Source organism: Glycine max, chromosome 11 (assembly GCF_000004515.6).
Source record: "Glycine max cultivar Williams 82 chromosome 11, Glycine_max_v4.0, whole genome shotgun sequence".
Classification (NCBI taxonomy): Eukaryota; Viridiplantae; Streptophyta; class Magnoliopsida; order Fabales; family Fabaceae; genus Glycine; species Glycine max.
In genome coordinates, this window is record NC_038247.2 from 35,411,247 (window position 1) to 35,433,646 (window position 22,400).

The 22,400-nt window shown below is 31.7% G+C and overlaps 3 protein-coding genes across 3 annotated transcripts; 2 read left to right on the forward strand and 1 right to left on the reverse strand.

Moving 5' to 3' along the window:
* Positions 1 to 2,165: 2,165 nt before the first annotated feature.
* On the forward strand, positions 2,166 to 8,527 carry LOC100809133 (uncharacterized). Its single transcript, XM_006591250.4, has 11 exons — positions 2,166 to 2,710; positions 3,444 to 3,546; positions 3,828 to 3,841; positions 3,968 to 4,186; positions 5,202 to 5,273; positions 6,246 to 6,332; positions 6,616 to 6,654; positions 6,898 to 6,996; positions 7,418 to 7,583; positions 7,944 to 8,053; positions 8,139 to 8,527. Exons 1-11 carry the CDS (start codon positions 2,450 to 2,452, stop codon positions 8,223 to 8,225), a joined length of 1,257 nt encoding a protein of 418 aa, XP_006591313.1. The 5' UTR covers positions 2,166 to 2,449; the 3' UTR covers positions 8,226 to 8,527.
* A 749-nt stretch (positions 8,528 to 9,276) lies between these two features.
* On the forward strand, positions 9,277 to 11,191 carry LOC102667563 (uncharacterized). The gene is made up of 5 exons (XM_006591251.4): positions 9,277 to 9,703; positions 10,153 to 10,356; positions 10,461 to 10,640; positions 10,724 to 10,833; positions 10,915 to 11,191. The coding sequence occupies exons 1-5, from the start codon at positions 9,566 to 9,568 to the stop codon at positions 11,021 to 11,023; spliced, it is 741 nt and encodes a 246-aa protein (XP_006591314.1). The 5' UTR covers positions 9,277 to 9,565; the 3' UTR covers positions 11,024 to 11,191.
* Positions 11,192 to 12,646: 1,455 nt separating this feature from the next.
* LOC100809674 (sucrose synthase 5) lies at positions 12,647 to 17,763 on the reverse strand. The gene is made up of 15 exons (XM_003537384.5): positions 17,399 to 17,763; positions 17,140 to 17,294; positions 16,113 to 16,305; positions 15,881 to 15,999; positions 15,585 to 15,801; positions 15,399 to 15,494; positions 15,134 to 15,307; positions 14,934 to 15,050; positions 14,664 to 14,830; positions 14,239 to 14,463; positions 13,567 to 14,133; positions 13,317 to 13,455; positions 13,134 to 13,222; positions 12,988 to 13,014; positions 12,647 to 12,903 (listed from the first exon to the last, which is right to left on the reverse strand). Exons 1-15 carry the CDS (start codon positions 17,633 to 17,635, stop codon positions 12,888 to 12,890), a joined length of 2,538 nt encoding a protein of 845 aa, XP_003537432.2. The 5' UTR covers positions 17,636 to 17,763; the 3' UTR covers positions 12,647 to 12,887.
* Positions 17,764 to 22,400: the final 4,637 nt, after the last annotated feature.

A 22,400-nucleotide genomic window follows, 5' to 3' on the forward strand; every position in this document is an offset into this window, starting at 1 on the left:
GGGCTCCAAATGAGGTGATTCCAAAACGAGGTGAAAGGTCTCATTTTGAAATTCAATTTAGGCTCAAGAATCACTTAATTTGAGTACATAAAATGGGAGTTATGGCCACGAGATAATTCTGGGCAGAAGTGGATTTTCTGGAATTGTGGTTTGAAAGAACAAGGTTGAAGATGAAAGGAAGGAAATAATCACTCTTTCTAGCGAGGGCAACACACAAAGGTTGTGAAAGTCCTTTGATACAGCCAGGGTGTTCTTGAATCACTCAAAAATTTAGGAGAATCACTCTCACTAAGATAAAAGAGATAAACTCTAATTTTTTGAATAAAACTCAACTTGTGTTTATTGATAAAATGGTTCAGCTTATCTAGAAGCTTTACATCAGATTTTAGTAATGACCCACTAACCTAGAATTAAAAGAACTTAATGCCATTAACCTAGGGAATTAAAGAACTTAATGACTGAGTGTAACTGAAATTGTGGCAACCAAAGGTCACCCCCAACAGCCATCAAGTCAGCCACCATTTGGTCTCCCAAAAGGCTGATGCCTAGGTTGCCAATTGGGCTCTTATTACAACTTGAACTAAACCTAACTAAAGTCATTTTAGTTGATTAACCCAAAACATATTTTTTGTCAGCCAACTTTACAAGGATTGAGCCATTATTTAGACAAACTAAACACTCTAAAATTGAGACAAAGTGGTGTCATTTAGTCCTCCTCCATTTGGACCATGATACAACTCACAACCTTGGACTTTTCTCCTTGAAACTTGGGCTTGTATTCAAATAGTATGGACAACACTTGTTGAAGAGCTTTTTTGGCTTTCCTTACTCTAGCCCTTGTCATAGGTCCTCCAAGTCCTTCAAATAGATCTTTGTCCTTGCTCTTGATCATGTCCTCGTAAATGTACTCTCTCATTTTAAGAAACTAAATCCTTTATTGTTAGTTTAATTCAGCCTTCATTGAATAATAATAGTATTCTGTAAGCCTCAACAACCAATGCACATATATCTTTTTCTGTTGGATTTTGTCACCAAACACGAAGTTGTCAATTTCTACATGATCCGGGAAGCTAGCTATCACGAGACGATTGATCATCTTCACATGTCCAATCATGAAGCCTTTGATATATACTGCGAAAGTATTATTTGTTTACTCAATTACTATTTAACAAAAAAAAAACTTTAACGTTAGAGAAAAATAAATTTTGATTAAATCAACTAATGATTACATCAACAAAAACAAGTTTTTTTTTTCATTAGTTAAATTTGGATTCATGTACTATATGATGCCTATAACGAAGTTTCCACTTCATATAAAGACGTAAAATAACAGTTTTGACAAACTTTTAAATATGATAATCAAGTAACTACAAAATTATCATAATTACCTGATTAAAGATATCACTTTCTAATAATTGTTTAAAACTTTGAATCCCTTATTATAATGCCCTTTCAATTCTAATATCTTTGTTGGTAAAAGAGAATTTTTGTTCACTAGGCATATATAGATCCGCGTCATTGAAAAAATTATTATTTTACAGCCATTTTCAAATTACTATATTTTATCGATGCATGTAAGAATGTGACAAGATAACAACTTTTTTTTAATGTTTTTCCTGAACAAGCCATATGACAACTTTTTTTATATGCCCATTTTTTTTAAGGTAAAAAACTTCAAAAAGTAACTAACTTCGTATGAGTGATTGGTTGAAAAAACATTAAAATAGAATTAACGGTGGTGGGATTAAAACAAAAAACAAAAAACAAACTGTTCCTGTGCAAGCTGCAAGGTGTATTTTGAACGTGAAAATGAGATGGGTAGTGGTTGAACAAAGGTGAGTGCATAGCACATGGATGATTTATTACCGGTGTATCACTCACATTCATCAGGGTATCAAAGAAAGTGACAAAAGAAAAAGATGTAACTAAGTAAGAACCAACAACAAGGTGTGATGAAGAAAAAGATGACATAAACAACCCAAAGATGGGTTCACGGGCCACTTACTGTTTCCTCTTCTCTTGTAATTAAATATATAAAAAAGTGTACACACCCCCCACTAGCTAGATGCCAACAATTCATTCACTCTTCAAGCTCGACAGTGTGTTGCTTTGAAGAGAAAAAAAAAAAAAAGAAAGAAAGGAGAGAAATAAATACTAAAATAATGTGAAATTCATATTTTATATTTTATTTTAATTCAAAATATGCATCCTATTTATTGTATATTTCATACCGCTATAAGAAACCAGCCTTACATTTTTTTGAACACTGTTCCAATCCATTTATCTTGAAAAAGCTGCAAAGTGCACCACTCCCTCTACAACACACAGAATTTGTGCAGTTTAGCATCATATAAATGCCTAAAAAGTTAAATAACTTTTTTCCTTCTAAAAGTGGCTTAAAATAAAGATAATGAGTAAGCATGCTTAATATAATTAGCAGCTCCAATGAATGATCACATTATTTTTATATAGCAAGAGGTACCTCATTCAGCTCATGGATTCAGCTCCTTCTAGTTCTTGGCTGCAAGCCTTCTCCTTCTTAGCATTGGTTTGGTTATTTAACTGTGGATGTGTCCATGGAGCCTCCCCAGCAGTGAAAGTAGGTAACTTTTCAAAGGTGGAAGATGCTGGAAACTTCCACATCTACTATGGCCAGACCTTCAAAGTCATTAAGAATTCTGCTGATGGCCAGAGCTACCTTCTTCTCCAGGTGAGTATGGAGATATACTTTTTTTTTACTATCTTTGAATTCTTAAGTAAGGCAGGGTACTAATAGCCATAGGTCCTTAGGTTTTCTTTGGTTTTTTGTTATATAAGAAAATTATGAAATGGAAAAATGATAGGGACTTGTGTCTTTATTTTTTAGCTTACATGAGTATAAGAAAATTAAGGGTGTGTATGACATTTTTATAAGTTGATTCAAAATAATTTTAGAAATTGTTTTTCATAAGTTATGGCTTTATATCTGATATCAAAATAATATGACTATCTTTAGCACTTTCTCCAACTGAAAAAAAAAAAAAAGAGAGACGATGATGTCTTCTGTGAAGATAACAAATTGATCAATTTTTAAGGCAAAAGACAACAAATTGATCGTTATGTTTAATACATTTGTATGATCAACCTATCTAGCTGCCCAGATCGTATTTTTTTAACAATTTGATTAGGGACAGTAGCTACCTGTATTAGCTAAGTGCCAAAGTCATTTCTAATGAAAGATAGGGGAATTTTAAAATAGATCTTATATTAGTATACCAGTTAATAATAATAATAATAACCTGTAAAGGAAGATACCACGTTCTGTTTACTTAAATTGACTCTGTCGTTTCTTCTGTTGGAAATATGGAATCAAACATACAAATTACTATTTTTCATGTTTGCTGAATTTTTCATGCTATGCTGTGTTTCTAGCCTACTCAATTTTCTTCCATCAATTCTGGCAGAATAATTCAAGGATTGCATCAAGGACTAAATATTGCACATCAAGAATCAAATCATTTGTCATTCCATTGTCAAACTATTCTGTTGATACAACTTTTTTTCCGGGTATGCCGAGCATATTCCTATCTCCCTACTCTGTCTCACTCACCTTGTTCATTTTCTTTTTCTCTGGAATCAAGAATCTATAGCATATAATACCACAAATCATACATTTATTCACCAAAGCAAATTAGAAATCAGCTCAACGAGCCGATGCTAAACCAAATGATTTGGCAATTCAATTTAATCATTCTTTTTCTTGACCAGCAAATTTATACTGTTATTGTATCTTTTTCACCTATGTTCTGACAAACTTTTTTCTTTTTCATCTGGGATTGGAACTCAAGTCTCCTTTGTAGAGGTGAGAATCCCTTATTACTGCAAGTTTACATATTAAACGGTTTTGTTGTGTTTTGCCAAGAACAAGATAGAAGAGTTTGCATTCCCTCTTTGCCTTCTTATTTCTTCATATTCTTGTTTTGAGCAGCTTTTAGGTTTAGTGGAGAGCTTGAAAGGCATAACCTCAGACTATGTGGCTTCTCCATGTGTGTTGAAACTGTATCAAGGAGGACAGCTAGAAATGTTCAATAATAGTGATTACCAAAAGCTTGCAGAGTTCTCTTCATACTTTCTTAGTGACACTGATCAGCAGCCAGCTTGCAATTTTGCAACTTTTGTTCCATTTATGGAAGATACTCCTTTGCAGGTATGCAACTAAAAATTACTCTCCATATAAATTTCCAATAGCCAAAAGGATAAGAACATATGTTTAAGGTAGTGCCATGGACATAGATTACCTGGATGTTTCTAAAACCAACATTTGCTTATGCTTCAGATGTGCATAGTATAGTTACTTCAAGAACCAGTAAACTGTAAACCTTTTCCATCCAAGCTTTGATTGAGAATTGTCACAGTTTGCAAAGCTTAGTCTTAACTCTAAAATCTTAATTTTTTGGCATTCATTAGATAAATCTTTCCTCCATAACGGAGAGTAAGAGTTCAACAATATGCCATTGATATTGAAAAATTAATAATATGCAGATATAAAGAACTTGTCATATATTTATCACAAGAGAAGCTACTGGAAAGGAGTTGCAAATACACTTACTAATTGGATAGGAATGTTGATTAATTAATCATCATTTCCTTAATTAGGCTGTTTTCCTTAATTATTCTCCTTTCCTTAATTAGCCTCATTTCCTTAATTAGTCATGCTTTCATTAATTATCCTTGGGCTTTATTTTATTCACTAAGCATAATAAATTCATTACTTTTAATATTATTTGCACAAAAACTTAAATGATATTAATTTAATAATTATTTGCTCAAAAAGAAAGAATTAAGAAATAAAAATTAAAATTCCTATAACAGAACTATTGCCAGCTAATACATGGATGATTCCTTACAAGTTACAACTGCATACCTAACTCTATATTTTCCGTTACCAAGCAGCACATTGGAGGAATTTGTTGTCATCCATCCTTATTTTTCTTGCACTGTATCATATGGTACATAGTACCATGAAGGATTTCCGGAAGAATGGTGTATTTAATCCAGTTTTGCCAGCTAACTTAATCTGATTACTGATGAAGAACCTACTTGAAAGATTCATAAAATATTTAAGATGCATATTAACTTATACACTCATCAATGAAAAAGAGAGATATTTTACCATTTATGTGCTTGGAATGCTTAAAGATTTACTGCATTTACTTTGATAGAGAGCAGAATGGATCAAATTCATGGGAGCTTTTGCAAATGTTGAAGCTAGAGCCAATCAAGTCTATACAGCAGTAAGCACACCACTCAGTCCAATGAATAACTAAAATATTATACGATTGAATATATTTTCAGCAACTTCTACCATCATTATTATTCTGTAACCTTGTAGTTCTTCATGTTGTTCAGTCCAAGTGCTAGACTGGACCTTTTTATTAGAAATTTCTACTTGGGGTCTTGCTAAGCCTAAGCTGTTGGGATTAGATTCTAAGAATTATTGAACAGAAGTCAACTAAGTTTTAGGATTAAATTCAGTTTGTTGCCTAGTCCTTAATTGTTTCAGTCTACATTACTTTTCCGGTTGTACTTTAGGGTGAAACTACTGTTTTTCTTGTATTTCTATTTGTTAAAATGTATCTTGTAAGCTGCTAGCCTATTACTATCAACTTAATTAAATCCATATGAATACAAAAGCACAGAAAATGCATTTATTTGTGCAAGGGCAGAAGAATTAGATTGAGAATCATATAGTTGAAAAATGGCCACATATTTAGTATTTTAGCATAAAACACAAGATAAACATAGTAGAATTTAACTACATTATCAAACAGACCCACCATAACTAATTCTCCTTTTGTGGCCTTTTAGGTGCTTGTGCAGACGGTTTGCTCCAGATATCAAACACATAAATTTCCAACTTCTTTCATCTTTTGAACATCACACCATTAATTTCTGAACATGAAAATGTGGGACCAGTTTCTCTGGGATAAAACAGAGCTGAAAACTTCCATTAGTTAAATCATTAGAATTCAGTCACACATTTACATACCTAGCACAGAAATTTAAATGTGGAATGCATCAACAGGTGGCAACATGCCTCTACTTCTTGTGCCATAAGTTTACTTTAAAATTCACAAGTTTGTGTGCATAAGCTAAAAGTTGCATTTGGAGATTACTTAACCATCTTTTTTATAATTTTCTGTGCTAATAACTGATTAGATTTTGTGATACATGTTAGTCTGACCAAGTGATTTGCTATCTTGTAGGTTAAGGTGAACTATTTGTGCTTGGCTAAAGTTGCCACAACTAGGACAACATTCAAGCCAACGGTAGCTTGGATGAGGTATAAAAATGTATGTATCTTTGATAGCACACATAGCATTACCTAATTCTTTCCTACTTCTTAAAAACAATCTTCCATGTACCTTTCCTGGAACTTTGTTACAATTTGCACATAAGGATGCTGTTGTTTTAGCATCTAAACAAAAGCAATAGACCCTCTAACCTCTATTAGCCCTTTCAAAATTGTTTCTCTTTTTCTCTCTTCAAATCATTTGGAGCCAACTACTGAACATGGCTTTTAGCCTTTTGTTCATGGATAAAAATGCATTAACATCTGAAATTTCATCATTTCAGGGTCTTTGGTCTTTTACACAGGAAAAGTATCAATTGAAGGTATCAGAACATAGCTGTTAGAGAAATTAAATATGGCATGAGTGATGTTTCTAAACTATAACTATTTTCTTCATTATTATTAGCAACCAGTTCCCATTGATTAAATGCTTGAGTTGTAAATTTGCACTATTATACTGCTCATACTTCATATTTTTCAATCACTTTCTTATTGCATTTTAGCGCTTATACTTTTTTTTTTGGTTATCACTTTCTAAACTTTTGTTGTGCAAACTTTGCAAACAGTACGTGCAAGATGCAGGCGGAGAGATTTTGGGTGCCAACAAAAACACTTACAATGTCTCTGATCCTGATGACTTGGAGGAATTTCATGCCATCCTATGTGTAAGTTGAATTATATGCAGTATCAGAACATTGAGTAACTAATATTATTGGAAATCTAAATTATGTAAAGCCTGTACTTAGTAGAACTTCTTGAAAAAGAAAGTTTTCTAAGCTATATCAATAAAAAATGTCATATGGTATCAGGAAAATAATGTAAAGCATTAGGCTTAGGATTAGGATTAGGATTGCCTCTACATTAGTTAACTGCATGATATACAGATAGTGTAAATCTATTTTCCATACTAATGGAATAGTCCATTAACATGAGATGATGCATGATGCTTTTTACATAGACCTACATTCTAATTTGTTGGAATTGAAAGTAATTCCAAGAATTGAAAAACAGAGGGGGTTTTTTTCATTGCCTTAAATTTCTTTTTGTTTATTAGTTTTTGTTGATTAAACATTATTTCTCATGCAGACTGCGGAAGTAGTCATTGATGAAACACTAACATCTGATCCAGTCAACTACACCATGTCAGCATTTATCCAAAATCTAAATGTTGAAGATCGTTCTTGTTTTTCCTTTATTTCAAACACAAGTCTATGGAGATATGACAAAAGGGTTTATAATTCTGTAGCTCTTGGTAAGTATGTCAATCCAAAATGCATTTATCAAATGCATTATGCATGTGTCTCTTACATATACACAAGTGTGTTGAATTTTAATGACTGATATGACAAATTCACTAGCTTTAAATTTACCTTTTAATTTAACTTCGGTGTTATTTGAAAGATGTTTTCTACATGATTTTTCTAGTAAAGTACCTACTCAATATTTATTCCTTGCTTTAGTGACCAAGAAAAAGAAAGCCCTCTTTAGTCTTATCATGGTAGTTTAGAAAATCCAATTGATCATTTGAGTTCATTTTCTATTTTTGCATGAAGCTTGTGCTACTTGATATTGATAACTTACTTTTCATTAATATATATTTATGTATGTGAAGACTGGTATAATGGAGCTGTGTCCCAACCTCAATTGGCACTAGCAGATCTTATTGAAGTTTTATTTCCCACTGGAAATTACACAATGACATATTTTAGGAACATTGCAAAGGTATATTCTCACTGCAGCTTAAAGTTAAAGAAATTGCAAGATGCTTTGTTGTATTTTCAACATCTCATGCTAATTCATCTTGCAGGGAGAAGTACCTATAAACATTGGTCCCGAAATGTGTGATAGGGACACATCCACAGCAATGGAGCCTACCATAGTAGCATGTGGATGATTATCTTTCAAGTTCAAAAATAGGTATAGTGTTATAAACAATCAACAGTCAACCGTCAACACTATTTTTTTTTTTATTTTTAATCCCAATTTTTGAATTTAGGATTTATACTTTGTATTTTATTGTTGTTATTATTATTTTCAGTCAGCAACTAGTATCTATAGCTTGACACACATGAGAATTCTACCTATTTCTGGTGACAATTTAACCATATATACTTGAACAAACATTTCATCTCCTTGGGTTAAAGAAAGAATTCCTGTTCCTTAATAAATAATACCAATTAGCGATTTATGGAGAAATTGTTGTATGATATGGCATCATAGTCTGTCCAATCTCCAAGTAAGATGGTTAAATATTAAGTAAAAATTGATTGAGATCATATAATCCCACACCATAAAATAATTTCTCTGATTCATGTCTATATGTCTATCCCTTATTTTGGATTATAACTTTTGGAGTACAATAATTTTCTTAAGATGTTACTACTTACTAATTATCAGTATATTCAGAAAGAAAAAAAAAACTAATTATCAGTATTTATAATTAGTTACCCTCGCGATAAAGAGTCGTCACAATTTTTTATGAAGTTCTCCAAGTAGTCGTCCCTCTAAATTAAAAAAAATTCCCACCTTATTTGAGGTTTAATTGCTTCGATCATGCTTTTTTTGCTCTTTTTTTTTTTTCATTGAAAAAACATGAGGGTAGGTTTATATTCTATTTCTCCAATAAAAAGAAAGAGCTTTTATTCATGGAAAAACAAAAACGTGCATTCGAAATTTTACACCCAACATCTACATTACAGATTTTATCTTTATTAATTGAACCATTAAATAACCATATCATATTATTCTATCTTATCATATCAATATACTTAAAGATTCCCAAAAAAAAGGAAAGAAAAATCAATATCCTTACAGATTTTCTTATTTTTTTATCATGACCGCCAATTTGAATGAATGAATTATCATTTAATTAGTATTATTATTTCACGTGCATGGAATTTTTTTAAAAAATTTTGGAGGCAAAATCTCCCGCCCTATTCCTTTCTATAAATAGCTAACAAATGAATGAACCCATCATAAGTCATAACTAGGGTTTAAGTTTAAGCAAGTTTACGTGAAGTTAAAGTTACCGCAGAAGAACCAACACCTCACGCTCTTCATCACTTTCTTCCAAAGACGAAGCAATGCAACACCGGTTTGCTTAACAGCTCTATCCTCCTTCGATTCTTTCACAACTTGTTTCTACCAAAAAATACTTTCATGTTTTCGATTCTCTTCGTTAATTATTAGTTATATAAACTAATATTGTTTTGTAACCTAAATCACAGGTCTAAGATGAACAAGAGGCCACGTTCTTACGATGCCAATGACGAAGCCAATCCACGACGAAGCCCTCCGAATACTCAGTTTCGAAGCACGATTAATAGCACTGCTGCAGCAGCGAATGCTCTGAACGCAACACTAACAGTATATGTATGTACCTCTTTTGTTTCAATTTTTTCATTCCATAAATTTTTTTGTTCATGATGGATTAAATTTCTCTAGTTAATTAGATTCTTATTCCTCTCAAGTTTTTAATATAAAAAGTTAACTCTGAGGTTAACAAGACCACCACTACACCCTAGAGGATAAATTATTGCTCGTCCACGTCAATAATCTTTTATACAAATGATTATTTTTCCTACTTTTATAATTTTTAATAAATTTTAATTAATAAAAAGATTTGCATTAAAAAAATATATTTGATTAAATAATGTTGTGTACAGAAAGAGCAGCTCATCTCGAATTAATATATTTGATTAAATAATGTTGTATACATTTATACAAATGATTATTTTTCCCACTTTTATATATTTAATTTTATTATTCGAAATATTTGATGTGATTAAACTTATGTATACTTTGAATAATGTTGTGTACAGAAAGAGCAGCTCATCTCGAATTTGAAGCAGAATATCGACAAACCGCCACCGATCGGATTGACACTACAAGAGTCTACAATCAAATCAATAGAGGATACCGTGAATGCTAGTTATGAAAGAAAAAGGAAAAGTGCACCTTTAATACCTAATGATTTACGGGCTGATATTTTTCCTGCTACTGGTCTTAGGATTGGAGAATATAAGGTAAGTTATGATACTGAATGCAGAAATAATTTGGGTTTTATTAAAAATAATACTCAATTCTTTATGTTTAAAATTAAATTTCATGCATAAATGTACATGTACAGTTTTTGGCTACACATAAAGGTACTTTGATGGTTGGATTTTACTATGCTACAAAAAGACTTGCCTGGGAGATATTTGATATACATGGTGGGATTAAGTACAAGATTGAAGTACCATGGCAGAACATTTTGGCCATGCGAGCCATTATAGAAGAAAATAAGCATGGAATTCTTCAAATTAAGGTATATTTTCCTATTTTCAGTGACTTACTTTTTTTTCATCAGCTGGTTAAGGCACCAACATGTACCTTTTTTTTTTGCATCAGCTGGCTAAGGCACCCACATTCTTTCGCCACATTGATCCACCAAATCCACGAAGTCATCCTAAATGGGAGCCATCAAATGACTTCACGGGAGGTCATGCTTTGAAACACCAGTATGCATTCCTTTATATTTATTTATTTATTTTATTTTATTGGTATGATTATCTTTATTATTAACTATTCCTTTTGAACAGGGTACATTCCCTTGGTTTTCCTCCAGGAGATCTTGACAAATACTATCGGAAACTGATACAACATGATAATCGGTTATTACAGTTGAGCCAAGTATCATTTTCGAAATAAAGTCCTTGTAACATAAACACTGCATCGATGTTTTGAAATCATGTAGCTACTGAAGAACTACCATCGATTTAGACTAGGGTTGATGGTTTCTTTTAATTAGGATTTTATTTTGTAAATAGTATCTTTTATTTTAAATAAAGATGACAAAAATAAACCAAAGGAGGAGACGACGACATTCTATTTTATTTTTGTATTAGACGATGTTCTGTATACTTTTGAATTCTCTTTGAATGCGTTTGGATACAGAATTTTAATTGAGGAAAGTAATTTAAAATTTTAATTTCTTTAAGAGTGCGTTTGAATAAAGAATTTTAACTAAGAAAAGTAATTTATAAGAGAATTTGAATTTTTGTAATTTAGAATTCATTATTTGGATACTTTTTATGAAAAATTTAAAATTTTTGGAATTTTAAAACAGAATTTTAAACAACTAAAAATCTGGAATTTCAATTTCCTTCTAAAAGGTGAGAAATTGAAATTCTCTTCTTACAATTGTCATCAAGAAATTCCATCTGAACTCCTAAAATATCCATTGGTTATAAACTTAGAGGAACACGTATAACTAACACATCAACAATATCTTCTCTTTTTTCATTCATTTTTTTCATCCTCATAATTTTAATTTTTTTATCCAAATACAAAATTTTGAGAATAAAAGAATTTCAATTGAAGTATTTGAAATTCTTAACATTTAAAATTTCTCAGAATTTTCAATTTCTCCATCCAAACACTTATTAAAATAATTTCTTTCCTTGATCACTTATTAAAATAATTAGTTTTAATCATTTATTACAACTTGTACCATTTAATTTTAATATTTCCCTTGTACGTCTATAAAAAGGCACCCTGAAGTACAGATCCCCTGTATAATTAGTTTCTTTTTGTACTTAGTTGCATCAATTAGGTTGGTAATGAATAGCGAACCAAATTTTAGTGAATTAATTCGTGTTTGAGAGGAAATAAAATTCTTCTGCATGCTGCTATTTTTTTTTACTTTTTTATTTTTTTTTATTGGTTATTACACATTTAGTATCTCTTAATTAAGCTCAATACAATTATATATAACTTTTGCTAATAAAAAAATGTTAGTTACAAATTAAATTTCTTGTGTGTTATGCATGTCAAAATTTAAATGTTATTTTCTAAGTTAAGATTTTTTTATTGCCCCCTTAAAAAATAATATTGAAGTCCTTTGTTAATATTTATTTACGCTATGGTACATCAATTTTAACTTTTTTTTATTAGTTAAAAAATTTGTTTAATTATTTGATAAATAAATTTTTTTAAATAGTTTATATCATTCTTTTAGTAAATTCTAATATATTTTTAAGAGTCATTTGAAGTAATTTTTTATGAAACGCTAACTTTTAGCTTCTGATCTTTTATACTTTATTTTGTTTTTATTCTTAAAATATTTATTTGATTTTCTTATTATTTTTTAAAATGTGTTATTTATGTCATTTTATATTTTTTGATTATTTTAACACTTAATTTTATCAAATACTTATGATTAATAAATTAACTTAAAAGTTTTTAATTATAGATTTTCAACTTTCAACTAATTTTGTCAAACATAATCTTAATATATTCATTTAAGTAAAACAAAAAAGGTAAGCTACAAGGTTATTGCGCCACAGTTGTCTATCTTTCTGTATGTTTTCATTTAGGTCTCCTCACAAATCTTATTGATCACAAAGAAATAGTTGTCATCTTGTAGTAATACAGAATTTCTTTTTTAAGAACATGAGATATATATATATATATAGAATAAAAGATCAAAGAAAGATATCACTGATGAGTCGTGTCCCATGATATACCCTAGAAATTGACTTGCTTACTGCTTTGTGATTGAGACTTAAGGCCATTAAGCTCCAAATAAGCTGAAAAGAAGCAAGAATTTCGTAAGTTTATGCACATGTGAAAATCATGAACTAATCCAAGACAATTAATTAGTTAAATCTTACCTTTGCAATCCAGACTGTGAACGTTTGCTGCAGCAAGAAAGAGGAAAAAAGGGGGGAGAAGGAAAAAAGATGTTAGAGGAAGTTCAACATTTTAAGTAACTTCAATTTTGTTGCTAAAAAAAATCTTTATTGATGGTGCAGCATACCTTGTGCCTTGTTTTTTGACACTTTGCTTCTTGGACACCACTGGTTGTGGTTGTTGAGGTTCATGATTTGGAACAGGTACAGTCTTCACCTGTAGCATTGACACATCAAAAGTGGTAGTTATTCTTATTGTATGACAATAATTGTTCTGTATTTGTTTCTAACAACAAAATATGCTGACTTACCAAATTCTTGTACATAAGATTGTAGAACATCTTGATGTATCTTTGCTTTGCCTCTTTTTGTTCATTATTCACCCGCCTCCAGAAGGTATAACTGCTCCCCATGTTCAACATCTTGTTTGCATAGATCTTCCATGTATAGCTACAAAACAAAGGCATCAAAATGGAATTTGATTAAATGTTGCTACCAATGCATTATAGTTTGCGTACTACAGAAATAGTAATCTATGAAATTGATGTTGCACATGTTTACCATTCATTTATGCGTTGCAATCCGGCTGCTGAAATTCTATTCCAATGTGCTGAATCTTGTAAGCATTTTTCAAAAAAATCAGCAATTTTGTTGCTTGATTCTTCTCCATTGTGAGGATCAATGTGGAAGCCGGAGATCCCGTCAACAATGATTTCTGCTGGACCTCCTTGGTTGGTAGCAAAAGTAGGCAAACCACAGTTCATAGCTTCAATGACAGTGAGACCAAATGCTTCATACAAAGCAGGCTGCACAAAAGCTCCCTTTGTGTCAGCAATGAAGCGGTATAGCTCTCCATTTCGATATCGATCAGTTTGTGCAGCAATCCATCTGAATTGACCCTTGAGTTGATACTTTGCTACCAAATCATGCATCTTTCTTATCTCTGTCATTTCCTCCCTATCTTTGGATTTCAAAGGGTCAAAGAAGCCTCCAACTATGACAAGGTTCACCATCTTTCTCAGTCTTTGGTTATTCCCATACCACTCAACTAAACCGGTCAAGTTCTTCACAACATCAAACCTTGCCATTGAGAAGATTATAGGTTTTCTCCTGTTTTCTAGATATCCACTGCTTCAAAGATATATATTCAGCAGAGAAAATTAACCATTTTGGAAGAATATAGTAATTCTTATCTAAACATTAAACACAAACAAAGCAGCAACTGAGTCTTACATATGCTCATTGGTATCCACTTTACTGTACAACAGGTCTTCAATGGCAGGAAAAAATTGAGTGAGTCTTTTGACTTTGTCTGTGTAAGGGAAATAGACAGACTGGTCAGCTCCAGGTGCAGCTATGTTGAACTTGGGATCAAATACATTTATCCCTGAAACAACCCTACACAGCCCTGGGAGTGTAAATGCAGCATGACTTTCATATTGTCCTGGTCTATCTTTGCTGCAAACAAGAACTTTCAGAACTAAATATGTTACAAACTTCAATTGATTTTTCTTCTTTGTTTTATTAATTCTCTTGTTTCTATCAATTTTGATATTGGTACTATTTTATAAACTATGTAAGTAAATTTCTTGAGTGTGCCAGACAAAATTCCATTTTCCAGGCAATCAAGAGAAAGGATGTCAAAAAATATTTCTAACCTTCCTGCAATTTCCTGATAGGTGCTGGTTATGATGAAATCTGATGCATTCATTGCAATTGTATCAGCCATGAATTGACAAGAGAAGTGATACTTGGGATCTAATTCTTTCCACTTGACATCTGAATCTTCATACTTAGTCTTCTCTAAAGCATGTGCAACAGTTCCCTGGTTTCCAAGCAACCTGAGGAATTAATTTATACAGCAACAAGGACATCCTTACAGCCACAAAAGTTGCTGAACAGGAAATTTTCAATAAGAGGGTAGTAACCTGAGTTATCCTAAGTTTGTTAGCCATAAGAGATGCTACCAAATTCCCATCAGTGTAATTTCCAATAATAAGATCTGGTTTTCCATCCATGAGGTTGAGAATCTTGACTGTGGCATCCTATTAACAAAAACCATAAACTGATCGGATAGCAAAATTCATTACAGGTAGAAGCTACCGAACAAGTGTTAGCATATATATACCTTAGTAAACCTCTCAAGATAAGGATAAATGTCAAAGCGAGAGACCCATTGGCGCAAGATTCCTTTATCTGTGTGAAAAGGAACTCGTAGAATGTTGGAGTGTTTGGTATCAATGATTGGTTCCAACTCCTGATTACACTTGGTTCCTTGAGCATCAGGGATGAGCCTTGTGACCTGTCATGGCCAATAATATACTTGCATAATTCTATTAAAAAGTAAGTTGTACATATATAGAAAGGGATCACTTGTATGTTTGATAACTTACTACAAGAATCTGAGGCTTTACATTTAGACCTTGTTGCTTAATTCTGAGCAACAACTCAGCTTCAAGAGCTCTAACTTGATCCAGTATGTAAACTACCTGTTCCAAATTGCACAATGTTAAAGTTGGCAAGGATTGTAAATTCATTTCCAAGATTCTCACTTAATAACTCAAGTTAAGAAATGTTACCTGTCCACCGGTGTCTGGCAAGCCAAGAACATCTGCTTGTCCAAAATAACCATGTATAGAGAATATCACAACATTGAAAATTGTAGGAACCCTGCTAAAAAACTTCTCCAAATTCACTGCATCTGGAGCTTGTAGTATTTCTGATAGAGTTCCCATTGTCTCCTTCACTCTTCCTGCAGTATCTCCCCATCCTCTCTCAAAACCCCACTCCTTGAGCCTATGAGTGAAAATGATATTGATTATTAAATTAGTAAGTAAAAATATAGTACAATTTTAAGAAACATGAAGGGGTTTACTTTGGCTCAAAATCCTGATAAGGGGCATCCTTGGGAAGTGCTGAGAGATGTCCATCAGCCACCATCAGTGCCAGCTGAAGCTTTGCAGCAGAACTAAGGGTATCACTGATCATCAGGCTCTACCATTGTAGATGACAAAAGGGATGATTAATGACAAAAGTATGTTTAAAGGAAAAAAAAGAAAGTCGTTGGTAATGTTTTATCAAGTTTGATGTTGTGCTATTCCACTTACTTCTCCTTGATGGTTTAGTGATACTAAGTAGTCCACTATAGGTTGTGTTTTTGTTAGTTTCCCACTAAACCTTGAAGTTAAGAACTTTGAAACGAAATGGAGTCCATTTCCAATTGAAGAAGGCAGGGTTATGTTTGGAATAGGGAAATCAAATGCTCCAAAATCTGCTTCAAATGAGTTTTCATCGTTTGCCCTGAAACATAAACCCAAGTTAATGATCAATAGATTGTTGCCGAAACATATCTAGCTGTTGTAGACTACTTTCATGTGGCAAGGTACAAATATTGAACACTTGAGTTGTTATATTGGGCTAGTGCATCTCTAGTCCTACACTTAAAGAAAACACTGTATATTAATATGATATGACAATGACATACTTCAATTTATTACTTGCTGTGATATATGATTTATAGCGTACTAGCTTTAAGTTAATTACAGTATAAAATAAATTATGATTACTAATCTAATCACCTGTGAGACTTCTTTTTCTATTTTCCCCCTCAATCCTTGTAAATTGTTGCTTAAGAATTTGCTTACAATTTATTATTTGTTGTCCGTAAATATTGAGCTGGACCAACTTTGGAAATACTATAGAATTTTTCTGTGTAGTTTTTCACGTCATTTTAAGAATCAAAGCTACATTTCTGCTGGTTGTCACTTGTCAGGGTAGAGGAAATTTCAGTTGTGTAGCTTTAATATCCATACAAAGGGAAAAGTGGAAATAGATAATCATTGATGAGAAATTAAGTGGCAGAAATTTTTTAAGTTCATAAATTGCTATTAGGCTACTACACAATGCTACTAGATTGTCTTAAATAACAATAACTAGTGAATATCTTTAAATTACCTATTATCATTGATTAAAAATAATAATGCATTATCTGAATTGGGGTGATTAAGCATTGTTAAGAAAATAAATGAAAATGAGGGGAGAAGGGTGACACTGACAGAAGTTGTTTAGAAGGTTAATCAATGCAAAGAAGGCAAAAATGGTTGAAACTTATAAAAATGAAGAAACATGACATACCATTCTTCGTCATACACACTTTCCTTGAATTTGAGGTAATCTGTGGAGGATATAGGTTCAACTGAAAGATCTTCAGAGCTCACTCTTACAAATTCCCAAACTCCAGGATTTGGCCTTACTGCAAAGGCAACATAAGGTGGATCAACAGCAGCTTCCTGCAAGTATATCAAGTGTCCAACATTAAAATCCAGAGGCTAATAATAATGTCACATTATAACATTCACAAGGTGAATAAAAAATAAAAAAGTAAAGTAAAAACCTGTGTACAACTCAATAAGAAGCCAAGGTTCCCCTCCAACACTTGATTCCTCTCATTGTTGTTATCTATGACAAGCTCCATTTCTTCCATCAAGTCATGAAGTTTCATAATCCTTCTCCCCTTCTCAATGTACTTAGCAAAGCACCTCTTCACATGGTACCAACTTGGCCTCATTGCATTATCAGGCATGTCATTGGTTACCAATTCTTTGCCTGTCAAGAGCGGTGAAGAAGCCATTTCAAGAGAGAAATAATAATAATAATAATGAAGGAATTAAGGTTTTGGAAAGTCCTGAAGGAAGATGGTATGTGGTTGTTGCTCTATGGAGATGTGCCTCATTCTCAATTTATATGCTTAGCTATTTACGTGTACATTATTATTATTATCATGTTTAGTGATTCGTGACATAACTTTTGGGGGTAAAAATGGCCCCATTACAGAGGCGCATGAATTGAGGAAGAACCTAGCTTTGCCATGAACAATGTGAATGGTATCTCTAAGTCAGAATTATTCTTTTCTTCTTTGTGTCTCGTTGTTGTGCTATATGGTTGTGTGTGACCATGAGAAAAAGAATATGCAAAAGCTGACATCTTCATTCTTCAAGGCATTTGCTATAACTGTGTGATGCCTTGTCGTTGAGTTTCGTCCAAAGTTGGTTTTTGTATCATAGTCTCTTTGCTAAAATAAATGTCAACTGTGGATAACTAGAAAAGTTATTTTGTTTCAATCACTTCGCAATTTAACGTCAAATCTATGTACGAGAATAAAGCATTCAATCATTTGGATTTTCTTAATTTTTCAGTCTAATGTGTTTGATTTAAAATTTAAATTTAGTTTAATTTTCAATCTAGAACAATTTAAGAAAATATATTGGATTATAATTTCAAAAGATTATTTTAACATAAAAAAGTCTCATAGATTTTAAAGGTTTCAGGAATATTATCACTTAGTAAATTTTTTTATTGATAGTTTGGATTTTAATAAATTTATATAATAAGAATTTAAAGTATCTGAAAAAACTTTATAAGTTTATAAGATTTAAAAAGATTTTATAAATTTTTAAAAACATTCAAAATTACAAGAATTTCGGAAAGAAGTAATAAAAAATGATAAAATTTGAATAAAAAAACGTAAAATCAATATAGTTTTTTAATCTTTTAATAATTAAATTGATTCTAATCTTATGTCCTCATATATTAATTCTTGTTACAATAATACCTTCTCATTCTTACTTTTAGATTAGAACAATAGATTTAAAATTATACATTAGTTTTTCGATTTTTTATTAATTATTATAATTATTTCATGATAAATTCAATGACATGTTTAAATGGAGTATAATAATAAGCATAAACCAGAAGGAAGTGGTAAGGGTGAAAAATTTGTAAGAGGATTATGAGTTATGTGGATGACGAAATTAAGGGTGACAGTCATGAAAATATTATGTCAAGTAGGTGATGAACATAGTCAATGTAAGGAAAATATGATTAGCTTTAACACATAAGACAAACATTAATTTAATTTAAAAAACAAACGAAAAAGTGCATAGGAAATGTGTATATTTGACATTTTTTATTCTAAAAGAATAAGAGAAACATATATGGCATACACATCTTGAAGAATATTGAAGAGAGATGATATGTGTGATGAAAGAGAAGAAAGTTTGGTAAACAAAATATTAAGGGTTTGGATGAGATTGTTTGATGGATGTTTTATACTAAAAAATTTGATGAAATCCATCAAAATCCTTCTTAAAAAAAAATAATCGAAATTTGTATATTTTTGAATACCAAAAGACTTTTTATAAGTTATAAAAAATCTTAATTGAATACCACCAAATTTTATTGCCCTCTTAAAAAAATCTTAAAAGCTTTAATTGAATATCATAAGACTTATTTATACCATTTAAAAAATTTGCACACAAGATGTTTTTCGATTACCAATGAGAGAATACAAAGATATAGGTCAGGAAGATCTCGTGAAACAAAGTCTCCCAAAAAGTCATTAAGTATAACATTTAATGTTTCAAACGTTTATTTTTTAAAGGATGAAGAATCATAAATGATCATGAATGAAAACTTTTCTCAGTCCTATACATAACTCAAAATGCTAAAGATAAACAAAGAAAGAGATAGGGGTATAATGGGTCCCCTTTGGGGTGGGCATGGATTGGATTTTTAAGAATCCAATCCATATCAACTTAAATGGATTGGATCTGAAATCTATATCCATATTTTTTTCAAAAATAATTTGGATTCAAGATCCAATCCATTTAAGTGGATATGTACTTAGTCATATCCAATCTATATCTACTTAAATGTTATAATGATTTTTCTTACCAATTTTAGTAATTAAACGTTAAAAAATGAAAACTTAGCATTTTGATAACGGGTAAATGTGAGTTATTTTGATAATAAAAATATATTGAAAATATCTTTAAAAATATTTATTTAGCAGTTATCTTTGGCTTAAATATTAAGATTTGATATTTTTCTTATTTATGGCTTGAGATATGATAAGGAGAGATTAAAAGAGGAAAAGATCGAGAAAATATCCAAAAATATCAGGAAGTCTCAAGAAAATATGATTAAAAACAAGACAAATTCAAAAAATATCGAAAATATCAAAAAGGAAGATTTCTAGCATCAAACCCAAGTCCACTATAATAAATACAAAAAGGAGGCAAGCCAAGCAGAAAAGAACACCACATAACCCCCTCTCCTAGGGGTTTCATTTACTCCCTTTCTTTCTTTTACCCCTCTTATCCCATTAGTTATTATACCTCATCCATTGTAAAGTCCTCAATGACCATGAGTGGCTAAAAGTCAAGCGATGTATGATGTATTCACTATTTATTAATGCAAAGGTGTTTTCTATTCTATTATCTTTTTTGTTTTTATCCTGCATTATTCATCTTTATATTCTGTTAGGGGTTAGACACTCGGGAGAGAGTAACTTCTAAATAAGATTTAAAGAAGGTATGCATGCATTGATTTTAGGGGTTAGACGTTCGGAAGAGGGTAACTTCTAATAGAACAAAAAGAAAGGATTTCATAAGAAAATCATTGCTAGGAATAGAATGATAATTTTATGTCCATGCATTCTTGCAAACATCTAGAATTCATACTTCATGCATTTGTTGAGTCTTTTCAAAGGAATTTGGAAGATAGATAAATAAAATAGACTTGTCTAATTTTATTATATATTAATTAGACAAACAAATGTGGGTAGAATAGAATTACCTAAATTGATAAGAAAAATCATAAACTCATACATCATAGGCAAACAGGACAGGTCCCAACCTTATCAAATTCTAATTTTATTTTATTTTTCTATTCTATTTTTATCTTTTACTTTTCTTATCTTTTATCTTCTATTTTCTTTTATCTTTATCATATATTAATTTAAATATTTTATCTTTTGTATCTTCTATTTTTATCTTTAAATCTTTTATCCTTTCTTTTAAATCTTTATCTTATCTAATATATTTCTTTATCTTTATTTTAAATTCTTTATCTATTGCTTTTAACTTGGGTTTGCATTAATTTAAGTACAAACAAAGTCTCTATGGATTCGACACTCGGACTTCTGAGTACTATACTACTTGTGACAATTTGATACACTTGTCAACGAGTGAACACACTTGTCCATTTAAGATCTATTTTCAATCGATCTTAGTCAAGACTATTTTCGATCGATCTTGGTTAGGGTATTTTCGGTCTACCTCAACTAAGGCAATTTCAACTGACATCAGCCCAAATATTTTTAGATCGACGTCAACCAGGACTATTTTTCGGCTGAAGTCGGTCAGTGCATTTTCAATCAATGTCAATCAAGGATGTTTTTGGTCGATCTTATGTAAGATTTTTTTTTGTTGAGGTCCGCTAGGGTTTGTAGTCAATGTCAATTGGTGATAATTTTTAGCCGACACCGACTAGGGATTTTTTTATCAACATTGATTGTGACTAGTTTTTGGACGATGTTGGTTAGGGTTTTGTGGCCGACATCAATAAGGTTTGTTTTGGGCCGATGCCGGTCATTGATATTTTTTGCCAACATCAACTGCGACTATTTTTTGGTCGACGTTGGCTAAGTTTTTTGGCTGACATTGGTTGAAACTATTTTTTTGGTGCTAGCTAGGGTTTCTTGACCAACATCGACCATGACTATTTCTTTTGGTTGGGTTGGCTAGGGATATTTTTTGTCGACATCAACTATGGTTTTTTTATTGACATCAATTGGGGGAATATTTTGGCTGACGTTAGCTAGGCTTTTTTGGCCAATGTCTATCGATGATATTTTACGACCAATGTCGACTAAAAAAATCCTAGTCAACGTCGGCAAAAAATAGTCTCATCTGATGTCGACCAAAAATACATTAGTCCATGTCAGCTGAAAAACCTACCTGATGTCGACTAAAAAATAATCTCAACAGATATCGAGAAAAAAAAATCCTAACTAATGTCAACCAAAAAATAACCACGATTGATGTCGGCCAAAAAAAACTTTGGACGACATCGGTCAAAAAATAGTCTTGACCAATGTTGGCTGAGAAAATACTTACCGACTGATAATTGCTAAATATGAGTTATTTTTTATAATAAAAATATAATGAAAATAATCTTTAAAATATTTATTTAGTAGTTATTTGTGCTTAATTGTTAAGAATTGGTGTTTTTCTTATTTATAAGGAGGGATTAAAAGCCAAAAAAGATACAGAAAATAGCAAAAATATGAAAAAGGAAGATTTTGGCATCAGGCCCAGCCAAAGACGCGCTCAACACGAAAACGCGCACTGGCGCTAAGCGAGAAGAGGCGCGCTAAGGGCGATTACGCAAACCCAAGTCCACTCCAACAACTATAAAAAGAAGGTCAAGATAAGGAGAAAAGACACTGAGTCTCAGAGCACTTTAATACACACCCAAAGCCTGAGAACTCTCCCTTAGGGAACTCTTTCTTCTCTTCCATTATTTTCTATTCCCTTTTTCCATCCCTCCTCCTC

Coding starts and splice junctions, on each gene's coding strand:
- LOC102667563 (XM_006591251.4), top strand. CDS start 9,566: ATGAACAAGAGGCCACGTTCTTACGATGCCAATGACGAAGCCAATCCA. Junction 10,357..10,460: donor TTAGGATTGGAGAATATAAG/GTAAGTTATGAT, acceptor GTACATGTACAG/TTTTTGGCTACACATAAAGG. Junction 10,641..10,723: donor ATGGAATTCTTCAAATTAAG/GTATATTTTCCT, acceptor TTTTTGCATCAG/CTGGCTAAGGCACCCACATT.
- LOC100809133 (XM_006591250.4), top strand. CDS start 2,450: ATGATCACATTATTTTTATATAGCAAGAGGTACCTCATTCAGCTCATG. Junction 2,711..3,443: donor AGAGCTACCTTCTTCTCCAG/GTGAGTATGGAG, acceptor CAATTCTGGCAG/AATAATTCAAGGATTGCATC. Junction 6,655..6,897: donor AGGAAAAGTATCAATTGAAG/GTATCAGAACAT, acceptor CTTTGCAAACAG/TACGTGCAAGATGCAGGCGG.
- LOC100809674 (XM_003537384.5), bottom strand. CDS start 17,635: ATGGCTTCTTCACCGCTCTTGACAGGCAAAGAATTGGTAACCAATGAC. Junction 17,295..17,398: donor TCTTATTGAGTTGTACACAG/GTTTTTACTTTA, acceptor ATATACTTGCAG/GAAGCTGCTGTTGATCCACC. Junction 13,015..13,133: donor GTCAAAAAACAAGGCACAAG/GTATGCTGCACC, acceptor TTCTTGCTGCAG/CAAACGTTCACAGTCTGGAT.